This window comes from Polypterus senegalus, chromosome 2 (genome assembly GCF_016835505.1).
Source record: "Polypterus senegalus isolate Bchr_013 chromosome 2, ASM1683550v1, whole genome shotgun sequence".
Lineage (NCBI taxonomy): Eukaryota > Metazoa > Chordata > Cladistia > Polypteriformes > Polypteridae > Polypterus > Polypterus senegalus.
Genome location: NC_053155.1, coordinates 12173319 through 12188036, shown reverse-complemented (window position 1 = coordinate 12188036; position 14718 = coordinate 12173319). Strand labels below are relative to the sequence as shown.

The 14718-nt window shown below is 42.8% G+C and overlaps 1 protein-coding gene across 4 annotated transcripts in view; it reads right to left on the bottom strand.

The window, feature by feature from the left end:
- LOC120522721 (ubiquitin carboxyl-terminal hydrolase 47-like) overlaps nt 1-14718 on the bottom strand; it is a 69033-nt gene that overhangs the window by 28860 nt on the left and 25455 nt on the right. For all 4 annotated transcript variants that reach the window (XM_039743468.1, XM_039743469.1, XM_039743476.1 and 1 more), the window contains 3 exons: nt 13471-13590; nt 7196-7291; nt 3978-4109 (listed from right to left, as the gene is read on the bottom strand). In XM_039743468.1, coding sequence (XP_039599402.1) covers nt 3978-4109; nt 7196-7291; nt 13471-13590 — 348 coding nt within the window. The remainder of the gene's footprint in view (nt 1-3977; nt 4110-7195; nt 7292-13470; nt 13591-14718) is intronic.

Genomic DNA, 14718 nt, shown 5'->3' with positions numbered 1-14718 from the left:
AGGCGTGGCACTGTTTGAACTGGGGGTTCCTCCCCAGTTTATGCTTAAATTGCTTTATTTTGTCTTCTTTTTGCTCTTTTATTTTTCTTTCATTTGTGCAGGGCGCCCCCTAGTGGAGCCTCAGAATTGTATTGTAATTGACCCCTATTATGAACAAGTCAGGGTTCCTTCACCAGTTCATGCTTAAATTGTTTCATTTTATCTTTTTTACTTTTTTGTCTTTCATGTGTGCAGGGCGCCCCCTAGTGGAACCACAGAATTGCATTATGGATAACAGGACTGGATGTTCTCTATCCACAGTGCCCTTGCAATGCTGCAACACCTGGATTGCAGAAATGCAACATATAATTAAAAGGTCTTTATTGTTTCTTGGGTCTTAACACTAGAATTACCAGAGCCTACGAAAAAACTCGTAATTCCGTCCCACCTTAAATCGCTTCTTAAATCCCTTCACACCTCTCCGCCAGCGTCCTTTGTCTTCTAAATGTGCTGATAAAGAGAAGCCGGCTATTCCATCACCCCACCAATTTAGAACGTGCACGAACTTCTCTCAGCTCATGCCTCGATTGAGTATCTGGGAGTGAAGTGGAGTTTTAGAGTGGAAATAATAGATCGTTGTTTGGAACACACGCATTTCATGTCTGTTCCGTTTCTACAGTAATCTGTGTCAACACATTGTTAAAACAGAAACGTTTTTTATATTCTAGTAGTAGATGACAAAATGTAGGCATAAACTATATAATGTATGAAGCCTGAAGTCCAAATAGCAAAGAAACATTTTCACAAGAATAACACAATAGTTTATTGTAACATATATTGGTGTAAAAGTATAACAAAAGTGCACTTTTATTCAAGTGCACTTTTTCCATCGCCTTTTCCTGTAAGAAGCAGTGTACACACTTCTCTCTATGCTGTGGTTTGTATTACACACCTGAAAGAAAGAGACAATACATGTGAAAATATAATCGCACTAATGCAATATTATTTGAAAACGAACAGCGTCAGATCGGGTGTGAATTTATGCAGGAACTGGAAATTCTCTGATGCGGGACCTTCAGCCAGGGAAGAAAGTACAGTGTGAGGTGCTCATTCAGTGTAATAGAAACCATAGCACAGAGAGGTGTGTACACGGCAACAAGTACACGTGTCGTAAATGTAGGAAGTACGGTCCTTGGGTGTGTGGGAACTGTTAATATTTGAACGTGATGATTTTATATAGCACGGAATGAAAATCTGCACTTCTTAGCATTGCACCATGCAAGGTGTCGTATCAATCGCCTACTGTAACTTGCTTTCTTTTTTCTTCGGTTATACAGGTAGTTTTGAATAAAAGTGCACTTGTTTTGTTTGAGAAATGAAGTGTCTGCGTGCACTTTTCGTGGCATTACACGTGTATTTTTTGAGCATGCCCGTTTGAGCAGTATAAAAAGTATTGAAAAGTATAACAAAACAACGGGCAGATGGAGAGTGTCTGATGATTGCATATAGCGCCGAACTTACTGCTCTTTACTATTCTCTCCTCTGCGTGCCCTCGAGTACAAAAGAAACAGAATACAGACGCGCTATAGCTCTGTGCTGTACCACGATGCATACTAACGCCCCCCCCACCCGGTTCTGACACACAGACGCTGGCGAAGCTACCTTCTTCGAATCTCACTGTCACTTGATTTTCTTTTTATTCAGTTTTATTGAGTGTTCCTGCCAGTCCCCGCATGTTGCTGTATGCTGGATATTTTCACATATATTGTCTCTTTCTTTCAGGTGTGTAATAGAAACCACAGCATAGAGAGAGAGACATTGCTTCTTACAGGAAAAGGCGATGGAAAAAGTGCACTTGAATAAAAATATACTTTTACACCAATATATGTTCCTGTGTTTGAACGACACGGGCAGATGGGGAGTGTCTGATGATTGCATATAGCGCCGAAGTTGGTCTTTACCATTCTTTCCTCTGCATGTCCTGGAGTACAAAAGAAACAGCATACAGCAACATGCGGGGACTGGCAGGAACACTCAATAAAACTGAATAAAAAGAAAATCAAGTGACGGTGAGATACGAAGAAGGCAGCTTCGCCAGCGTTTGTGTGTCAGCAGCCTTGGGTGGGGCGTTAGTATGCATCGTGGTACACTGCAGAGCTATAGCGCGTCTTTAGTGAAAACAGCCGTGTCAGATGGGGTTGTATGGATTGATTCTGAACGCGACTGAGAGAATGAAAAGTGAATAAAAAAAAAAGCTAACCTTTACAAGGATCATAAATTGCACCGGCAGTTACAGACTGAAATCAAATGTATGCTTTTATTCTAAAACAGTAAGACTAAGAGCAGTTTATTTCTCAAAACGGAGGGGCGCAGGATCAAACTCGTGACCTTTTGATTCCCAAGCGGGGGCTGAGTCTAATGAACCACAGAGGCAGTTACAATAAACTATTGTGTTATTCTTGTGAAAATGTTTCTTTGCTATTTGGACTTCAGGCTTCATACATTATATAGTTTATGCCTACATTTTGTCATCTACTACTAGAATATAAAAAACGTTTCTGTTTTAACAATGTGTTGACACAGATTACTGTAGAAACGGAACAGACATGAAATGCGTATGTTCCAAACAACGATCTATTATTTCCACTCTAAAACTCCACTTCACTCCCAGATACTCAATCAAGGCGTGAGCTGAGAGAAGTTCGTGCACGTTCTAAATTGGTGAGGGGATGGAATAGCCGGCTGCTCCAAGCTTCTCTTTATCAGCACATTTAGAAGACAAAGGACGCTGGCGGAGAGGTGTGAAGGGATTTAAGAAGAGATTTAAGGTGGGACGGAATTACGAGTTTTTTCGTAGGCTCTGGTAATTCTAGTGTTAATTGACCCGTGTTATGAACAGGTTGGGGTTCCTTCCCAGTTCATTGTTTCATTTTGTCTTCTTTTTGCTCTTTTATTTGTCTTTCATTTGTGCAGGGCGCCCCCTAGTGGAGCCACAGACTAGTACTGTGGATGACAGGACTGGATGTTCTCCATCCACAGTGCCCTTGCAATGCTGCAACACCTGGATTGCAGAAATGCAACATATTTAATTGTCCCATGTTATGAACAAGTATGGGTTCCTCCCCAGCTCCTATTTAAATTTTATTTGTCTTGCATTGTTTTCTATTTTTCAGATATCGTTCTGTTCATTTATTAGCTGTTCAGTTAGCGCTAGCTGTGTTACCCTTCTAAGATGGGTTGAATTCATCAGCGCAGACCTCAGAGTTGACATTTACATTACAATTTTGTAATATGTATAGTAATTAAATGCGTTACATTTTGCATTTATGTTAGGCAGTCCCAATGGAGTCTGGGTGGTCTTTTGCCCCCTGAACACTACAGATTTTACTTTTTGCCCTCTACTCAGAGGTTCGCAGTTTTCTTCCCCCTTGTAAGTCATTTCTGTTCACTTTGGGACTTTACTGTATATTTGTTCACATTTAATAACAAGCTCCCCATTGTTAGGCCTAGAGAAGCCGCATCCTGCAGATTGTAGTTAGCGGACTTTCCGCCTTGGGTGAGCCCCTTTGGGGCCGGCCAGTGAAGGTCCCTGGCCTGTTGTTTGGGCTTCTTTTGAAAGCCTCACACCATCTAAGCAAGTCGCTGTCTCCGTATCACAACATGAGCAAGACTAGGAGCTGGCATTGCACAAATGTGACAAGATGGATAAACGGGGAATGAATTTTTGTAATGGAAAGCAAATGGAATAGGAACAATAGGTGGAGTGGTGGATCTGAGGCTACGGGATCTGAGCTGCCATCTGGAGGATTGTCGGTTCAAACCCTGATACTGCCAGAAGGGATCCTAATCTGCTGGGCCCCTGAGTAAGGTCCTTAACGGGAGCACCGTACTATGGCTGACCCTGTGCTCTGACCCCCCCAAAAGGTCGTGTGAAAAGATAGTGACCCCTCGGGGATTAATAAAGTGTACCAAATCAAAATAAAACCAAATATGGGTACCTTTTTAAACCGTAAAGTATGAGGAATGTCCACTGGCCTTTCCAGCTTCACGTGCCGCTGATGTTGGATGTCGTAGACAAATCTGTTCAGATGAATGACGAGGACCTGAGGAAGTGTCACGAAGGAGCCTTTCTGAAGAAACAGAAGGAAAGGCTGAATTACCGTCATGAGGACAAACAATTGGATTCCTTCTTTGTCACGTACTTTAGGAAAACAACACTGGCGGAATCTGGATGGCATCTCAGTATTTCATAGGAAGAGTCTCGTCAAACACTAACAGTGGATACACAGAGGAGCTCGGGATTTCATTTGTACGAATTCAACTGTAGTCTTGAGGTCACGAGGCAGAAAATGGAGTTCTGGGAGTTCAGGTCAAAATGTGAATAAAGGAAGGCGGCCACACATCACACGAGCAGCACAGCGACTCAGTTTACTCCACTCGAAGAAGCCCAAAGCACCTCCCATAATGCAGTGGGTGAGCCACGTGGGAGTTGGAAGAAACCTGATCAGCGCTTGAAGGGAACGCACAAAACCTTCTGAGAACACAACAAGAAGTCGTTAGGATCCGTTTAGAAGGAGGAAGCAAGCTGGGAAGAGTGTCTTGTGCTAAGGAATGGGCTGCTGGATTGAAAAGACGGACTTCAGCGGGATTTCTAATTTCTTTTTTAAATGGCTTTTTATCTTTCTCTTGAGTTGAGGTTGAATCTTATTGTTGTTTTGTTTTAAATTTTTTTTCTTTGCATTTCATTTTATTTCCTTTCTGTGAATTACTTTTGAAGTACATGGCTGAAGAATATCTTATGTTATTAATTTGTTTAATTGAGTCGCGTGACATTCTGATGTTCTGTTTGCATTTGAAAAATTTTAACATTTGTTTTTTTCTTGAATCCTATTTTGATTTTTTTTCCTTTAGATAGATAGATAGATATTAAAGGCACTATATAATAGATAGATACGTACTTTGTAGATAGATAGATAGATAGATAGAGTGAAAGGCACTATATAACACATAGATAGATAGATAGATAGATAGATAGATAGAGTTAAAGATGTTATATAATAGATAGATAGATAGATAGATAGATAGATATAAAGGCACTATATAACAGATAGATAGATAGATAGATATGAAAGGCACTATATAATAGATAGATAGATATGAAAGGCACTCTATGATAGATAGATAGATAGATAGATATGAAAGGCACTATATAATAGATAGATACGTACTTTGTAGATAGATAGATAGATAGATAGATAGAGTGAAAGGCACTATATAACTGATAGATAGATAGATAGATATGAAAGGCACTATATAATAGATAGATAGATATGAAAGGCACTCTATGATAGATAGATAGATAGATAGATAGATATGAAAGGCACTATATAATAGATAGATAGATACGTACTTTGTAGATAGATAGATGTGAAATAGATAGATAGATAGATAGATATGAAAGGCACTATATAACAGATAGATAGATAGATATGAAAGGCACTATATAATAGATAGATACGTACTTTGTAGATAGATAGATAGATGTGAAAGGCACTATATAATAGATAGATAGAGTGAAAGGCACTATATAATAGATAGATAGATAGATATGAAAGGCACTCTATGATAGATAGATAGATACGTACTTTGTAGATAGATAGATGTGAAAGGCACTATATAATAGATAGATATGAAAGGCACTATATAATAGATAGATAGATAGATGAAAGGCACTATATAACAGATAGATAGATAGATAGATATGAAAGGCACTATATAACAGATAGATAGATAGATATGAAAGGCACTATATAATAGATAGATAGATAGATAGATGAAAGGCACTATATGACAGATAGATAGATATATAGATATGAAAGGCACTATATAACAGATAGATAGATAGATATGAAAGGCACTATATAATAGATAGATAGATAGATAGATTTGAAAGGCACTCTATAATAGATAGATAGATAGATAGAAAGCTTGCATATTGTAATCTTTTAAGTTAGCCAATAAAAGGTGCCATTTTGCTTGACTTTTCACTACATTCATAATGGCTAACATGGTACAATACCCCAGCACTTTAGGCACAAACACTCAACAGAGCAGAACAAAGGAACAAAAGGAGTTTCCTAAAGACTAGTCCACAGCAAGCAAGTCCCAAAACACAATCAAGAACTCCAAATCCTTAAGCTGAATCATCAAAGTCAGCACATGTTGGGCTTTTAAGTATGTCGAAGCATGGCGATAAAACAGCTGCAAAGAAGGGAGCAATGTGAAGGTATTCTTTCAGCATTTTTTTAGAGGAGCGTCCGTATCTTCTAAACAAACAGCCCCTCTGCTCACATCTCCTCCGTCAGGCGCAGAGAATGTCAGAGAGAGTGAGAGAGACAGAGAAAAGCAAACAACCGCTCAGGAAGCATATCATATATCATTAAGGAGTTTTATTTAATAAGTAATACATGCTCTGATTGGGTAGCTTCTCAGCCATCCGCCATTAGCGTCCCTTGTATGAAATCAACTGGGCAAACAAACCGAGGAAGCATGTACTTTAAATTAAAAGAAAATCCGCGAATTAGCGAAGAATCCGTGATATATATTTAGATATGCTTACATTTAAAATCCGCGATGGAGTGAAGCCGCGAAAGTCGAAGCGCGATATAGCAAGGGATCACTGTATAAGGAAACTCACAGAGACAGAACATAAGGAATCCAATAATAAGCAACATTAAATAAATTACATAAAAATGTGAAAAGTAATAATGCAGAAACAGCAATGACAGCAATTAAACACCTAAACGCATGTTAGCAGGTAACAGTCACATACTGGCCACATCACATTTTTTATTCTTTCTTTCCTGTAAACCACTTCTACTGAGTAAACCAATAATATTTTATCAGGTGTCACCCTAACCTTACCATCTCACTCTTTATTTCCTCAATCTTCATCATTTTAAATATCACAATATAACTCACTTATTTAAAATTTCGGCTACCAGCTAGTGACAGATGAACTCCTGACTCCAAACTGACAACAGCAGACAAGACACTACTTGGAACAGTTTTCTTCAACGTAAATTGTATTCATGTATGTGACACTTAAAAAGATTTTTGATGTTATCAGTTGTTGATGACACCTGATAAAAATAACAATCTGCCCCCCCCCGCCGCCCCCACACCTACAATGCGTCGATTTGCGAGGTGAGTTTACCTTTCTCATGATTTGTTTTGTCTTGCATTTCTCACAGAACGGCTTGTCTTCACCTTTCATATCTTCTTCCTCTAAAAAGTGTTGCAGCGCTCCCTCCTAGGAGTGAAAACAGGTTTAACTGGAACAGGGAACGTGTAAATCATAGTGAGCCCTCATCCGTGACTGCCACGGGACACGAGAAAACTGAAACTGAAATAGGACCGTCTCTGGTTTGGTTTTGTTTTGTTTTGTTTTTTTTTTTGGTAGAGACAATGGACGGTCGTCTCTGACCCTCCATTGACTATCATAAATGAAATAAAATCACCATTCAGATTACTCAGCGCATCTCCTGCATGCTCAACTAAGTCACCTGGACTTACTAAACTGGACTTTCTGAATTTAGAATGATACCCTTTGGGTTAGTCAGATTTCCAGTATATTTGTAATTTGCATTTTTGTGACATTTTTTGGTGTCTACAATACAGTCATATGAAAATGTTTAGATAGATAGATAGATAGATAGATAGAGTGAAAGGCACTATATAATAGATAGATAGATAGATAGATAGATAGATAGATAGATAGATAGATAGATAGATAGATAGATAGATAGAGATAGATAGATAGATAGATAGATAGATAGATAGATGTGAAAGGCACTATATAAGAGATAGATAGTTAGATAGATAGATAGATAGAGTGAAAGGCACTATATAATAGATAGATAGATAGATAGATAGATAGATAGATACTTTTTTAATTCCCATGCTCCAGCAGCAGCATACTGATAATAACAATATTAAATATCAGAGTGATAACAATGCAGGTATAACAGACAATAACTTTGTATAATGTTAACGTTTACCCCCCCTGGTGGAATTGAAGAGTCACATAGTGTGGGGTCTCCTCAGTCTGACAGTGGAGCAGGATGGTGACAGCAGTCTGTCTCTGAAGCTGCTCCTCTGTCTGGAGATGATCCTGTTCAGTAGATGCAGTGGATTCTCCATGATTGACAGGATTCTGCTCAGCGCCCGTCGCTCTGCCACGGATGTCAAACTGTCCAGCTCCGTGCCCTCAATAGAGCCTGCCTTCCTCACCAGTTTGTCCAGACGTGAGGTGTCCCTCTTCTTTATGCTGCCTCCCCAGCACACCACTGTGTAGAAGAGGGCGCTCGTCACAACCGTCTGATAGAACATCTACAGCATCTTATTGCAGATGTTGAAGGATGCCAGTCTTCTAATGAAGTATAGTCGGCTCTGACCTTTCTTACACAGATCATCAGTATTGGCAGTCCAGTCCAGTTTATCATCCAGCTGCATTCCCAGCTATTTATAGGTCTGTACCCTCTGCACAGTCACCTCTGATGATCACGAGGTCCATGAGGGGCCTGGGCCTCCAAAAATCCACCACCAGTTCCTTAGTTTTCTGGTGTTCAGTTGTAGGTGGTTTGAGTCGCACCATTTAACAAAGTCCTTGATTAGGTTCCTGTACTCCTCCTCCTGCCCACTCCTGATGCAGCCCACCATAGCAGTGTCGTCTGTGAACTTTTGCACGTGGCAGGACTCCGAGTTGTATTGGAAGTCCGATGTACGTTTTCTGAACAGGACCAGAGAAAGTCCAGTCCCCTGCGGCCCTCCTGTGCTGCTGACCACAATGTCAGACCTGCAGTTCCCAAGACGCACATACTGAGGTCTGTCTGTAAGATAGTCCACGATCCATGCCACCAGGTGTGAGTCTACTCCCATCTCAGTCAGCTTGTCCCTAAGAAGCAGAGGTTGGATGGTGTTGAAGGCGCTAGAGAAGTCCAGAAACATAATTCTTACAGCACCACTGCCTCTGTCCAGGTGGGAGAGGGATCGTGTAGCATATAGATGATGGCATCCTCCGCTCCCACCTTCTCCTGGTATGAGAACTGCAGAGGGTCGAGAGCGTGGTGGACCTGTGAACTCAGGTGGTGAAGCAGCAGCCGCTCCATGGTCTTCATCACATGTGACGTCAGAGCAACAGGCCGGAAGTCATTCAGCTCACTAGGACGTGATACCTTTGGGACTGGGGTGATACAAGATGTTTCCAAAGCCTCGGGACTCTCCCCTGTTCCAGGCTCAGGTTGAAGAAGCTCTGCAGAGGACTCCTCAGCTCCAGCACACAAGCGATACTCCATCTGGACCCGCTGCTTTGCTGGCACAAAGTCTCCTCAGCTCTCTGCTTACCTGGGCTGCTGTAATTGTGGGTGGGGATGTCTCACCTATGCTGGTATCAGCAGAAGGATGGTTGGAGGATGCAGTACTCTGAGGTGAGAGTGGGTTAGGTGGATCAAACCTATTAAAGAAGTTGTTCATTTGGTTTGCTCTCTCCACATCTCTCTCGATGGTGGCCCCCCACTTCGAGCTGCAGCCAGTGATAATCTTCATCCCATCCCACACTTCCTTCATGCTGTTGTTCTGCAACTTCTGCTCCAGCTTTCTCCTGCACTGCACCTTTCGCCATCCTGAGCTGGACTCGGAGTTCCTTCTGCACGCACTTGAGCTCATGCTGATCACCACCTTTAAAAGCCCTTTTCTTCTGGTTCAAAAGGCCCTTGATGTCACTTGTAATCCATGGCTTGTTGTTAGCATAGCAGCGTACTGTTCTTACTGGAACTACAATGTCCATACAGAAGTTGATGTAATCAGTTGTGCATTCAACAGCCTCTTCAATGTTCTCACTATGTGACCCTGCATATATCCCAGTCTGTAGTTCCAAACCAGTCTCTCAGAGCCTGCTCTGCCTCAGAGGACCACTTCCTGAATGAGCGTGTAGTTGTAGGTAGCTCTATCACTCTTGGTTTGCAGTGAGGCTGAAGCAGAACCAGGTTATGATCTGCTTTCCCAAGCGCAGGCAGTGGGGTGGCGCTGTATGCGTCTTTAACGTTTGCATACAGTAGGTCGATAGTCCTGTTTCCCCGAGTGTTACAATCCACATACTGGGAGAAGGCAGGTAATGTTTTGTCCAGCGTTACATGGTTAAAGTCTCCAGCGATTAGCACAAGTGCCTCAGGGTGCTGCGTTTGTAACTTAGCAACTGCGGAATGGATGATGTCACTCGCCATCTCCGCGTTCGCCGGAGGGGGATGTAAACAATAACAGCAATCACGTGTCCAAACTCTCTGGGCAAGTAATAGGGACGCAGACTTATGGCCAACAGTTGGAGATTTTAACGTTTACATGCCCTGAGTTGCACCACTTTGTATTGACATAGAGAGCGAGTCCTCCTCCTTTCTTCTTTCCGCAGGTACTTGCGTCTCTGTCCGCTCTAACTGTGCTAAACCCGGGTAGCTCCACGTTAGCATCTGGGATGGTAGGCGTTAGCCACGTTTCACTAAAACACAGCAAACTGCATTCTCTGTAGGTTCTGACATTTTCACCAGCACAGCCAGTTCGTCGATCTTATTTGGTAGTGAGTTCACATTTCCCAGGATCACAGAAGGCACCGACGGTTTATAACGCCATTTTCTCTCAAGTTGTCTCGATTTAATCTTATCTTTTATCTTTGCGCCGGCTCGGCTGCCCCGATATTGTCTTCTTACCTCGTCAGGTAAATAAGGAACCACACTGGCATAAGTATTTCTTCTCAGTGCTTTAAGCCGACTACTTGAATAGGCGATTCTCGGAGTGTAACAATCCATGTCAAATAGTAAAATAGTAAAAAGTGTCCAGGGAGCAATTCCACATTAAAGAAAGTGGTAGAAGTGATCAGTGAAATAGAGAAAAATAGAGATAAAAAGGTAAAAAGATAAAGTCATATACGGAGCTGCTGGAAAGGCTGCCACTCGGATGCGGCGCCAGAAATGATGATTTGTGAGCCCCTCTCAGCCTGCATAATAATGGACTCTCCTTTCAACACTAAAGATACCAGTGGCTTGTCTTTCACTTCCTAGGAACATCGGAGCACTGCGGTGTTTTCCGAACAAAGATTTTTAGTGACGCAGTATTTAGTCGTATGAAATTAAATCAAATGTGAAAGCTGGCTGTGCACAAATGTGGGTCCCCTTGTCATTGTGCTGATTTGAATGCCTGTCACTGCTCAGTGCTGATGACTTGGTTGGATGAGCTCGTGAAGCCTTGAACTTCATAGGCAGGAGTGTCCAATCACGAGTGGTCAAAGGTATTTAAGGTGGTCAACTACAAGTTGTGCTTCCTTCCCTTTGACTCTCCTCTGAAGAGTGACGGACAGCCTGGGATCCTCAAAGCAACTCTCACAAGATCTGAAAACAAAGATTGTTGAGTCTTCTGGTTTAGGGGAAGGCTACAAAAAGCCATCTCAGAGGTTTAAACTGTCAGTTTCAAGTGTAAGGAATGGAATCAGGAAATGGAAGGCCACGGGCACAGTTGCTGTTAAACCAACTCAGCAGGTCTGGCAGGCCAAGACAAATACAGGAGTGGCATATGGAGAGGCAGGATTGTGAGAATGGTGACAGACAACCCACAGATCACCTCCAAAGACCTGCTAGAACATCTCGCTGCAGATGGTGTATCTGTACATCGTTCTGCAATTCAGAGCATCAGTATGGCAGGGTGATGAGAAAGAAGCCCTTTCTGCACTCACACCACAAACAGAGTCTCTTGTTGTCTGCCAATGCTCATTTAGACAAGCCAGAGTCATTTTGGACTGATGAGACACAAATGGAGTTATTTGGTCAGAACAAAAAGCGCTTTGCATGGCGGAAGAAGAACACCGCATTCCAAGAAAAACACCTGCTACCTCCTGTCAGATTTGGTGGAGGTCCCATCATGCTGTGGGGCTGTGTGGCCAGTTCAGGGACTGGGGCCCTCGTTAAAGTCGAGGGTCGCATGAATTCAACCCAATATTAACAAGTTCCTCAGGATAATGTTCAAGCATCAGTCACAAAGTTGAAGTTACGCAGGGGTTGGATATTCCAACAAGACAATGACCCAAAACACAGTTGGAAATCTACAAAGGCATTCACGCAGAGGGAGAAGTACAATGTTCTGGAATGGCCGTCACAGACCCCTGACTTGAAGATCATCGAAAATCTATGGGATGGTTTGAAGCAGGCTGTCCATCAAATTGAACTGAACTGGAGAGATTTTGTATGAAGAATGGTCAGAAATACCTCCATCCAGAGTCCAGACACTCATCACAGGCTACAGGAGGACAGCGTCTGGAGGATCAAAGGAGCAAAAGGAGGCTCCCCTAAGTATTGATGTCATATCTCTGTTGTGTGCCCACATTTATGCACCTGTCTAATTTTGTTATGGTGCATATCGCATATTTTCTGTTAATCCAATAAACTTCATGTCACTGCTGAAATCCTACTGTGTCCATAAGTTATGTCAGATATTAAAAGGAAGTTCAGCCAATGAGAAACAGCATTCCAAAGAATTAAGAGGGGTCTACAAACTTTTTCATATGACTGTATGTATTAGCATTGTCAGAGGTGGCTGGGGTGGCGACCCGGCCGGGACGCCCAGGAGGACCAGAGGAGGGCTTGCACCTTCCCCAGAACATCTGGGGGCGACCACCCTAGTTCCTTTGGGCGCCATTGGTACAGAGCTTTGAAGCTCCACCCTGTAGGGCCCGTGGTCACCACCAGGGGGCGCCCCATGCCTTTGGAGCCCTGGACCTCAGCACTTCCGCCACACCAGGAAGTGCTGGGGGGAAGAGGAGCAGGGACTCCCGGAGTGCTTCCGGGGATACAGCTGGCACTTCTGCCACATGGGGGCGTGTCGGTGGGAGATTGCCAGGAAGCACATCCGGGTGTGGATAAAAGGGGCCTCCTCCCTTCATTAAAGGCTGGAGTCGGGTGAGGAGTGGACAAAGCAGGAGAAAAGAGAGTGGAGGCGGCCTGAAGAAGAGGCAAAGTGTGTGCGAGGCCTGCACTTGGGGTAAAGTGGGTTGTGTGCACTGACTTTTGTAAATAGTTTGTAAAGTAAACGTGTGGTGGTGTTTTGGAACATGTCTGCCTGTCTGTGTCCGGGGCTTAGTCCACAGCATACAGTGAGATGCCTATGTATGTTTCTCTTTAGCTATCAAAACGGGGGTCCCAGTGCTCTACTTTGATGCTATTAAGACGGCCCCCGGATGAACACTTTGGCCGGGCACTGCGTGTGTAGAATTAGCACATCACCAACTTGAAAAAAACGCGTTCACACTCATCGTGGCATAATCTTAAGTGAGGACAAAATCAACAATGGATCAAGCACACATGAAAGACCCTCTGTCTGTTGGGGAAGACCCCGCTGAAATGGACCACCCTTGAATGAACACACGAGTGAACTGTGAATTTTTATTCTCACCAGCCGAGCTGATGCGTCCATCGAGAGGGGCAACGAGATGTCCAGATAAGACAGCATGGTTGTCGTCTCCGTGTTGCATCTGAGACACGTCAGAGAGTCCAACAGCGCGACTTCATAGACCTGAAAGAAAACAAAAATCAACCACGTCTGACAGATTAAGAAGATAGAAATACCCAGAGGGTGGGGTTGGAGATGGAAAAGACGGGGAATGGATACTAAGTACTACACCATTGGTGACGGGCTCAACGTATTTTCTTAATTGAGAAGAGTTACTGTCACACCTCTGGTAGTCGTCCGCAGTCAAGCAGTCAGCCCAGAAGTGAGCAAACCTCACACATTTGGGACCGTGAGGCAGGAACGGCATCTCCGCGTGACCACTACGCCTGCTTATTAAAATATCTGGAACTAAACGATTAAAACCAAAAGAAAATCTTTAACCTTTATTCACCTCCTGTCACCTGATTGCAAGCTACATGCGTGCTCGACGTCTCTGTCAACAGCTGTCACTACTCATGAGGTGACCGGGCCACACATGTGCATTGTTTTAGTTTCGGTGAGCAGCTTCACTCCAGGAAGAGATAGTACACTTCCTATAAATATGCTGCAAAATGCTCTTTATTTGTCAGTAGTGTTTTACGAACGTTACTGTTCATTTCAATGGAGCAAGCGTTTGCCAGAAAACACTCGGGAACTGCTGCATGTAGGAGTTTTCTAAACTGCTCGCTGCTAAAGCGCTTTGGTGAATAATGTCGTTGGAAAGAGTACATCTTAACAAAGTCAGTGTGTTTGTCCAGTTGCTTTGTCTTTGTCAGTCCACCAGATGGTGCATCACAGGCGTTTGTAGTAATAAAATGCATTGCATTTGTCATTCCAACAGATGGCACATCTCAAACGTTCACACTGCTTGTATGAATCCCATACCAAAGGTCATAGAACAGAGACATTTGCATTTAATTTGTCATTCCAACAGATGGTGCATCTCAAACATTCACACTGCTGGTATGAATCCCATAACAAAGGTCATAGAACAGAGACATTTGCATTGCATTTTTTATTCCAAAAAGATGGTGCATCTGAAACATTCACACTGCTTGTTTGATTCCCATACCAAATGGCATAGAATAGAGAAATTTGCATTACATTTTTCATTCTAACAGATGGTGCATCTCAAACATTCACACTGCTGTCATAAAATAGAGACATACACATTGCATGGTGCTCTACAAACATGAGATGTATGCTGGCTAC